The sequence below is a fragment of the Ambystoma mexicanum genome, chromosome 2p (assembly GCF_040938575.1).
Source record: "Ambystoma mexicanum isolate Mex_15411 chromosome 2p, UKY_AmexF1_1, whole genome shotgun sequence".
Taxonomy (NCBI): Eukaryota; Metazoa; Chordata; class Amphibia; order Caudata; family Ambystomatidae; genus Ambystoma; species Ambystoma mexicanum.
The window spans coordinates 571182410-571192820 of NC_090923.1; the positions used below are offsets into that span (position 1 = coordinate 571182410).

At 47.0% G+C, this 10411-nt stretch overlaps 1 protein-coding gene across 2 annotated transcripts in view; it reads left to right on the plus strand.

Moving 5' to 3' along the window:
- HEMK1 (HemK methyltransferase family member 1) overlaps window positions 1-8312 on the plus strand; it is a 546172-nt gene extending 537860 nt beyond the window's left edge. For both annotated transcript variants that reach the window (XM_069644061.1, XM_069644062.1), the window contains one exon: window positions 6778-8312. In XM_069644061.1, the coding sequence (XP_069500162.1) occupies window positions 6778-6829 (52 nt within the window). In that variant the 3' untranslated portion in view covers window positions 6830-8312. The remainder of the gene's footprint in view (window positions 1-6777) is intronic.
- The last annotated feature ends 2099 nt before the right edge of the window (window positions 8313-10411 follow it).

Here is a 10411-nt window from a genome sequence, read left to right on the forward strand (position 1 = left end):
TCCTATATCCTAAATCAAACCCAAAAGGTCGCACTGAATTCTCGTTACAAATTAATACATTTTACCTTTGTACACCAAATATACTATACCCCAGTCAAGAAGCACAAGCACCATCCGGACACATCGCCCCAATGCGAAAGATGCGCAGCCGCTCGTGCGGACTTTCTCCACTTGGCCTGGGACTGCCCCGGAATACGACGTTTCTGGAACTCAGTCATACAGATAACTGCTGACATCATAGGCGAACAAGTGACCCCGCTTCCGCTGGGGCCACTCCTGGGTCTCACTAAATACCTTCCAGCTGCATCACGTAAATTAGCAGCCCTTCTTCTGGTGCTGGCCCGGAGGAGGATCGCCATGTCTTGGGGCAGAGGCCCACTACCCAAACTTGATGACTGGAAAAGAGACATAACATACTGCCAGAATGTGGAAAGCGAATTTATAAGAACCCTACCATTGCATGCACGCCCCCCAGACATCTGGGGACCATATATCGCATATCTAGTGAACAGTAATGAATCTGTAGGCTCTGATTCGTCTGGCACCTGAAAGGAGAATATGGAACTGAGATCCCCCACATCCCTCTGAACTTTAAATCTCGGACACTGACGAAGAAGTAAATTGTGCTCTAATTTCATGCCGGGGCGGGAGGGGAAGAGGCGGCTTCAGGGGGGGAACAGTTAATGGGTAATGTTATGAAGTTTTTTTTCCTTTCTCTCTTCCCTTCCTTTTCTCCCAACCCTCCTCCTTTTACACCTCCCTGTTTCCTTTCCCTCAAGTTCTGATCGTGCACCTTGTTGGTGCGATTGTATTTCAAGGGTATGTAAAATTCAAAAATAAAGTTTAAAAAAAAAAGTCAAGCAAGGCCACTTACTCAGCCGCTTGGCAGGGTCAAGCCTCATCCAGAACCGGCCGGTCCGAGGAGCGTTCTCCCTACGGAAGGAAGTCAAGATCCTTTGAGGACGTCCCACTCGTGGGGGTCCAAGAGAAGGCCAAGCTCTGCGGCACTAGTTCTGCTGGGTTTGCCGCTGATGTGGGTCCCGATTTGGACAAAAGGCGATTGCCGTGAACGTCCACGGTGAACCTGCCAACGAAAGGAGCATCTTCGAAGAGAATGTCACTAACCCCATCCAAACTCTGCGTGTCCGCGGATAAACAGACGAGGGACATGTTCGGGGAGGACTTGTCAAATCTAGCTGAGACTTTGCACCATGCCAAGTCAACTGAGTCGACAACGTCCACTACGGCTCTGAAAGAGAGCGAGTCCAGAAAAGAAGTAGCGGCCACTCCACGGGTGTACTTGCCACCAAAGCGAGATACTGCTGTGGAGACAGCGGCAAAGGAGCCGGGGCCAGGGAAACACCAGGCAGCCACTCCTACCCTGCAACCTCTTGATAGGGAGAAGGAAACAGTTCCTTCTGTAGAACCTCTCAGGTACGTGGACCAGCAGGCTACTTCGGCTAGGCCAGAGCAGATCTACTCGAGTACTGACGAGGGAGAGAATGATCCGCACAATGGGTGCTGCTCACATCACAAAGAGGGAGGATCTGGGTGAGGAGGACCTCTGCTCCCTTTGCAGAAAAGGAGAAGCATCAGCCCAGATCCCACTCTGCTTTCTCCGTTCACCGCTATACCTAGGGACGTGTCTCTGGACATTCTATCTACCCTACACACACAAGTCACCAAAATCCAGCAAAGGAAGCCTCCATTGTGGCCTACACCTCTACGGGAGGCAACAGAGCCTCTGAGGTTAAACTCCCCCTGTGGAAGAGGAAGTCCAAAAGGGGCGCTGGTCCTCTGCATCATCTGACTCCGACTCCACCACCACCTCGCTGTGAGAAGACTCCTCCCGGAGCCGCGGATCCGCACACAGAGACCGCTACCACTGTTACAGGCACCACTGAGGACAACAATTTCATTGGGGCTGACGGAGAAACTACACACAAGGATGAGCCCCATAGGACCTCCCCACCGGACGAAGTTGGATCCTTTCCTTCGGTCATGTCAAGGGCCTATGAACTGTTTCAGTTGGTTCCCGAGGAGACTAAGAAAGAGGGTTTCCTGAACCAACGACGCAAATCGAGGAGAAAGTCCATCATGTCAATTCCCTGGACGACATCTGGGAGGAAGGCGTAGCACTAATGAAAAATTGAAGTATGGCCCCGACCAAGCGGGACAGATTGGAGAAAAAGTTCAGGGTGCTGCATTCGGCTCCCAGGTACCATCAAGGCAGAGAAGGCCATAGCCATTTTGTCCCGTTATGACCGGGAACTCCGGTACAAGCTGGGCCCTATCCTGGACTTCCTTCCCAAAGACAAGAAGGTCGAGGCACTAGAACTCTTTCAGCTAGGAGAAGTGTCCTCAGATCACACCATCATGGTGGCGGTAGACCTCACGGACACAGGTTTTCGCCCGATGGGGAACGGGGTGTCTCTGCACCATCTGAGTTGGTTAAAGGCTACAAACCTCCGCCAGGACGTTCAGACTAAGGTGCTTGATATGCCGTTCGACAGGGAGAACCTCTTCGGAAGGGTGGTCGACGAGTCTTTGCAAGCGATAAATACCGACACAGAGAAGGCACGCTCCCGCAGAACTTTGCAACAGCGACGATCGTCGCCCGTTCGCTCTTCCAGAGGAAAGCCAGGAAGATCTTCAAAGAGTTATAGTACTCCATACAGGCAGCCTTCACGCTCCTCCACTCAAGCGTACAGGGGGTGCGCTCAAGGCAGCGGAGGTCAGCGGCAGCGCCATCTGCAGGCTAGAGCCCCTACCCCCAAGCAGACCTGAACCGGCCGTGGCTCCGGGCTCCCACCTACGCATCCCAGTGGAGGCCGGCTGGTGAAGTTCGTCAGGACGTAGGAAAAGACCACCACAGACAGATGGGTGCTGGAGGCTCTTGGACAGGGGCACATCTTGGAGCTCCAATGCAGGTGTCCTTGTATCCCTCTGATTCAGCGACAGGAACTGCACAGGCCCCAGCTTCTCAAGGAGGTGCGGTCCATTTTACTGAAAGGGGCAATAGAGCCTGTTCCCCAGCGGCTCTGGCCCTAAGGAGTATATACCAGATACTTTGTAGTTCGAAAGAATAAAGGGGTTTGGAGGCCGATTCTGGGTCTACGTCATCTGAACAAGTACTTAAAGTCCCAAAGGTTCGGATGGTAACGTTGCAGCACATGCTTGGTCCCTTGGAACAAGGAGATTTTCTGACGTTGTTGGACCTGGAGGACACCTACTTTCACATCCCCATTCACAAGAAGCACCACAAGTTCCTATGATTCGTAGTTCAAGGTCAGAACTACCAGTTCAAGGCTCTGCCTTAAGGCCTGAAGTCGCCCCCAAGGGTGTTTACAAAGTGCCCGGCTCCGGTGGCGGCATATCTTCGTCTGCAAGGCATCCACGTATACCCATACCTGGACGACTGGCGTGTGCATTCCGCTCACAATCTCTGGCAAGCGAGCATGCTGCAAAAACTGTACGTCTGCTAACAGAGCTGGGGGTTCTCCATAAACTATCCAAAGTCTTGCTTGAAGCAATCTCAGGACACTCTATTCCTAGGTTCAAGACTCAACACAGTGACGTGTTTGGCGTCTTCCTCGGAGGAGAGGGTGAAAACCATACAAGGCAAGGTGCAGCATTGGCCCAGACGGCTTCTGGCCATGTTGTCCTCCTGCATCAACCTCGTTCACCTCTGCAGACTGCACATGAGACCTCTACAGGAGTTCCTGGATGCGAGGTGGATGCACTTTACGTACAAGAGCTCCCTCAGCGAAGAGTTCCGTCGGGCGATATGGTGGTGGGGTGTTTGGCAGCATCTCATCCAGAGAGCTCCATTTCAGGTTCCTCCTTGCTAGTAGACGGTCACCACGGATGTCTGTCTAGAGGGATGGGGAGCCCACACCGAACTGTTGCACGCCAGAGGCCTCTGGCAACTAGAGGAAAAGGACCTACACATCAACATCCTGGAACTTTGGGCCGTATTCTGGGCCCTCAAGTCTTTTCTGCCGTCATTGAAGGACAAGGTGGTGAGGATCTTCACAATCAACGCAACCACCATATTCTACATCTGGAAACAGGGGAGGACGCGCTCACCAGCACTCTCCAAAGAGGCCTAGGATTTGTGGCGGTGGGCTGTTCATCAAGTCATGTTCCTCGTTCAATTTCACCTGTCGGGAGTAAAGAACACCATTGCGGACTCGCTCAGCAGGGAACTGCGTTCGTGCCACAAGTGGGAGCTTCGCCAGGACCAGGTGGATCTTCTGTTCGACAAATGGGGATGGCCCCAGATGTATTTCTTCGCAACAGTGGCAAACACGAAGTGCCAGGGGTTCGCCAGCAGGTTCCCTCAACCGAAGAGCATGGGGGGGACATGTTCTTGTTCTCGTGGGAGGGACGGTTCCTTTACACTTTTCCTCTGTTTCCTATCCTACTATGTGTGATCAACACACTCACAGTGCCACTGCAAGATGATACTTGTCTCCCCAGCGTGGCTGAAACAAATCTGGTATTCGGACCTGCTGCATCTGTCAGTGGCCTCATCCATCAGGCTACCACTGTCCCCAGACCTTGTCAGAGGGGAGGAGGGGTGAATCTGCATCACGAGCCAGAGTCTCTGAACCTGAGGGCATCGCTCCTGCAGCCCTAGAGTTTGGGTGTTATGCTCTACCCGATGATTCTAAGCACATCCTGGCCAGGGCCTCGTCAGCGTTGAAGTACTGCGGGCATGAATGGAAATGCTTCTCTGTGTGGTGCAGGACTCAGGAGATTATCCCGCTGCGGGTCACAGCCCCACAACTTCTGACATACTTGCATTCCTTGGACAAAGCGGGACTGGCTCATGCCGCTATCAAGGTGAATCTCGTCGCCATATCCAGGTACACCAGGTCTCCAGGCAGACCTTTGCTGTGATCTCACAGACTCGTCAAGGAGTTTGTCAAGGGGCTCTTCAGGACTTTCCATCTGGTGAAGGCTCTTCCACCGACATGGGAGCTCAATATGGTGCTAACTAGGCTCATGGGGAGTGCCTTTCGAACCTTTGCATCAGGTTCCGCTCACGTTTCTCTCGTAGAAGACAGCTTTCCTGATGGCTATCATCTCTGCCAGGAGAGTTGGGGAGATTTAGGCCTTGTCTTGCAAGCAGCCTTACTTGTCTTTTCACGCTTCGAGGGTGGTACTGCGTACACACCCCACCTTCATGCCAAAGGTGCCTTCGGAATTCCACCTCAACGAGCCTTTGGTGTTATCCGTCTTCTTCCCAAATCCGTTGTCGCCAGCGGAAAGGGCTTTGCATTCGCTGGACATGTTCGTGCCCTGAAGTTCTACGTGGCATGTACTAAGAATTTTCAGAAGACTTTTCTTTTGTTCATCAACTTTGGACCTGTAAATCAAGGCAAGGCCTTGTCGAAGGCTTGCATCTCCAGATGGCTCTTCGGCTGCATCATGCACTGTCATTGACTGGAGAGCAGGCTGCTGTCAGGCCGGCCGAGAGCCCATTCCACCAGAGCCATTGCAGCAACGACACCGTTTCTCTCTGGTGTACCTCTGTTCGACATCTGCAGGGCTGCTATGTGGAGGACCAAGCACACATTCACGAGGTCCTACTGCTTTGATAGGGATTCCAGGGAAGAGTCCTGAGTCTGCCAAGCAGTGCTACGCAACCTGTTTGTTTGAGGTGAGTCTGTTCCGGAGGTGATTGTTATTGCTTCTGTTGAGCCTTGCCACCTCCCGTGGGTATGTATCTAGACTGCTGTACAATCGTTATTCATGAGCATGTGAATCAAGCCAGACCACATGCTGGAGAAGGTTTAAGTTACTTAACTGTAGCTATTGTTCTCCAGCATGAGTCTGGCATGTATTTGCATGCAAACCCTCCCTCCGTCCCCTCTGTGGCTCTTCTTGGTTCATACTGTCACTTTACCTGCTTACCAAATCTGAAGATGGCCACCAGGGGTTGTGCTTCGAAGAGACTGTCATTGGATGGGGGCAGTATGACCTAGAGTACATTGATTGGTTTAGAGTAGAAATACAGTCTTAAAGTAAAAGTGAAACTGTTTTTTCTTTTATCGAGGATTCCCAGCCGGACGGAATAATCTTGAGCATGTGAATCCATGCCAGACCCATGCTGGAGAACAATAGTGACAGTTAACTAACTTAAACCTTATTTGGCCATCATATGTTTTTTTTAAAAAATGTAAGTAAACTAAATCAGCCAGATGAGGGAAATATGAAAAAAATAATTAATGGAACTATTTGGCACGTTATAGTGGTATTACACTTCAATTTGTGCTTTTGTCGAGTGACCCAAAAAATATTTCTTAGTGTTGGTGTCACACATCCACTTGTGTCAAGGGTCATGTGGCATGGTGTCAGAGTAATCAATACACCTATGTCCACCTAGGGTGACTGGATCCCCGGTTCATAGAGTGAATATGTTCTCAGTGTATGTGTCCAAGGATGCCTTCTGGAGATACTAATGCTATGTTACATGCCTGGTATCTGAGGGCTGGGAGGCATGTAACAGTTTCTCAGTTTGAAGCAATATAAAAAACCTCAGGAATTGACTCGGCATGTAAGCCTCTGTGCCAATGTTGTAGTATAATGTAATGGTACTTATGGTACTTTAGTGTGTTCTCTTGTACCTGCAGAGTGTTTCATACATGAGATGAAAGTGAAAATGAGTGATGTTTAGTCCACATCTCCCAAGCCAGTCACCATACCCAGATCCTTTTACTTTATTTGTTTTAATCTGTATACACCTGAAATTCCTGTCTTCTTCTTCAGACTCAGGTTCCTGCACCTTCAGAAGACGAAAGCACCAGACCTCTATAACTAGAGCACAGTCATTTCACATGCCTGATATAGTGGTATTCACCATAGACCACTCAGCCAGTATGATGAATAACACCAGAGGATTCAGATTTGGTAATGACATGAGAAACCTATCATTTGCTGGGCTTTAAGAAATAGATGATGTGGATTGCAATGCTTAACTGATCTTTGATGACACAATGACAGGCTTATTATTAAGCGATGAATATGGACGAAGTGATTCACCAAGCTACAATACTTGCCATTGACATATGTCCCTTCAGCTATGCCCTTTGCTGCAATATGATTCCCTACACCTCTGCAAGATTCTACCACCACATTTATTTCCTACTTTTCCCATTCTCGATAGTCCTAAAAGCAAACTAAGTGCACCTGTCTATATGCTCTTCATGGCATGGCACCAGACACAAACCACACTGCCCGTGGGCAAGCATTTAGCCATACTCAACACGACACATTATCTACTGTTCTCCATTGTCACTGCTCAAGTCTGGCCCCAGGATATTGGACGCGTAGTGATGTGCTGTACTTAAGAATAAATTTGCTCAAACATTCTTGACCAGGAGAGCAGCAAAAGGATCGGGATTCATGCCTCCCTATCAGTGTTTTTTATTAAGTGAATTGTTGTGAGCCAAAATTTCAAAACACACAGTTTTATTGAAATGTGTGTTACTGTTTACTATATAAGGCCATTATTGAACATGCACAGCATCAAATGGTTGCTGTGACAAAGGCCTTGTCTTGACTGGTCCATGAGATAGGTGGTTTTGAGAGTGACTTGACAAGAGTGATTTATGGCAGAATACAAGGAACTCTTTACTGTTGATAATTATTGGGCTAATACAAAATATGAGTGCTCATATGTCAAATGCTTTACCCATTCCCAACACCTTGCTGTGGTCCAAGTGGGGTATAATCCAGGAAGGACTAGAACACCACCCATACGGTACTAGGATGCCAAAGTAAAAGCAGCACAAATGCAATGCAGACTGACAACATGTGTATGGTCCAACAGAGGAATGCAATCAGTAGCAAGGAGGCAGGTATTCCAGGGTGTAGTAATCCATGGGAGAAGAAGTTCAATACCAAAGTGCAACCCAGAGGTCAGGAATCCAGAAAGAATCAGCCAGGACACCAGAGCCCAGGGAGATCCAATAGCTGGTAGATTAGCATTAATGCAGATGAAATGCAGGGTCAGAATAGGTTCTATAACAGAAACAAGAAAACGGTAGTCAAATGTTACAGTTGTCAAGCAGTGTTGTTATGTCTTGCCTTACCTGTATGTCTAGCTCAGTGATGACACCAAGAGAATGTTGAGTGAGAGATTAGATTGTTTGGATGTAAAAGGGGTTCCACACCCAGCAGTTGAAGATATAAGCCTGGGAGATGGGAGCTAGTGTCCTGTACCCTCTAAACCTTGTATGTACCTTTGTTGTTCCTGATCGGATGTATCCTGTTACTTAATAAAGGAACTTCTTAAGAACATAGCTACTGCCTCCAAGTGTTACTTTATTACAAGTGTGCTCTGTTTCTGCTGGATTCTTATGTCTTCTACGCAGTTGCAGTACTCTAAGTGCGTGCTGTGCGGCCTGCCCATGGTCTGGCTGCGTTTTCTCATGGGAGATGTGGTTTCCCCTTGGTTTAGTGCCAGGGTTTGGGCTGAGAACGGTGCCTCCTTAAGTTCCGGTTCCCAGACATCTTAAGAACAAAAGGAAAAGAAGGAAACAAAAAAGTACTCGTTATATAGGGAGGGGCAGCTGAACTTTGACACTGTGACTGATGTAAGCTACATCTCCAGCTTTTACAGCCTCAGACCCTTTGGCTTGCAAAGCCACAGGGTTATTCTAAAAATGTATATTTATTAGTAGATTAAAGAAAATAATATTCTAAAATGATCGGTGTTCATCGGCTCTTTGATCAAGTCCTGTATAATAACATCTTCCATCTTAATCAAAATACAGTCAATCATCTAAGAAGCCTGTAGGCTGTGTTTTGGTCCAATTGTTAGGAAATCTGGCAACCCTATCTGTTCCATGCATAGGTTAGCAGACATTATTAGAAATTAATAAAAGGTCTTTCATAAAAGCAATCATGGATGTTATGGTGTCCAGCGTGTGCGGATCTAAAATGGCCTATAGTTAAAACAAAGTAGTAATATTAGGAACAACTTTGCAAAATATAATTTTACTAGCTTAAGTACCCTGCTTCACCCGGGATGTCCATTCTCAGATTTTTTTTCATATCCCAATGAAAAGATGAAGAAATATTGTTGTTTGCCACAAAGTAAAAACGCAATACATGTTAATTTCACTAATGACTTAAACACCAAATTTGTGTTTATCTCCAATTTAAATGCTCACATGAATATCATATTTGTATCCTTACTCTGATTATTTGCAGTGTTGTTAGCAGTGGTGGTCAATTTACGTTTATTGCAAAACAAAGCAATTAAAAGAAAGACACACTCACTCTCTTCTAAAAAAAAATAAGAAACAACAAAAAAATGCAAGACCAGTTGAGCACTTTCTATAAATTACCTGTAGATGGCGGCGGAACATCACAAAACAAAATGCCAAAAAACTAAAAAAAGAATGATCTCAGGAACAGGATGACCGATCGAGGTGGAAATAGCTGCATTAATTCAGCAATTAAATAAAGAATATTCCATGCAAAATTCATGACGCCAGACCTCACTGTTCATGAGGAGTTATGTCCTCAGAACGCCACATACAAACCCACAAACAAACACGAAGCCTGTTTTGGGTGAAACACGTAATTGTGGGATGACTACTGTTGGGGGAACTGGAAAGCTGGTGGTGGGGTTGAAGAGGGAAATACAATCAAGATATTGGTGAAGGTTACTTTACAGGAGCCCTTACAAATGACATGCCATATACACCAAAAATTATCATTAATGGTTGGAAAGGCAGAGTTGTACAACATCAAAGGAAAATGGTATTGGTGTTCAAATGAGATCTGCACGTTGGATGGCTGAATTTGACAGATGGTGTACTCATAAGGGCTGAGTTGGGCAGTTCCCCTACGAGTATTGGTGGCCTAGGAGGGATTGAACCTGGTTCTGGATACATGTTCAAATTAGGCCACAGCCAGTTCCCCCTAGACTACCAAAGCACTGCCTGAGTGCCAGTCAATTTTAAGTAGCTACTGTGTACATGGTGTTTTTAATCAGGAAAAACGACATTCACTGTAATGAAGACCATAATATATGTTGGTTTAAATGTCAGCAGAAGTTAAGTATATAATCTTTAAAAAGTGTTGAGAGCATTGTTGGTACAAATGTTATGTACTATATACAATTGAACTGCCCCAAAACTACAAGTCACATTATACATATTGAAGAGAGGAAAGCCTACACTGTTGTAGTGCATGTGTACATCACACCTACCTACTGTGTATCTAGTATACTCCAAAAAACATTGTTCAGTGTAATGGAGCAATTATTTTTTAACTTGTTAAATCCTTAAAGTACGTTAGAAGGCATGCTTATTTTTATTTTGCTAGTATGCTATCTTTTCATTCTGGTTTTCTTACCCAGTCGTCGTATGAAATGCAAACAGTTGCACTC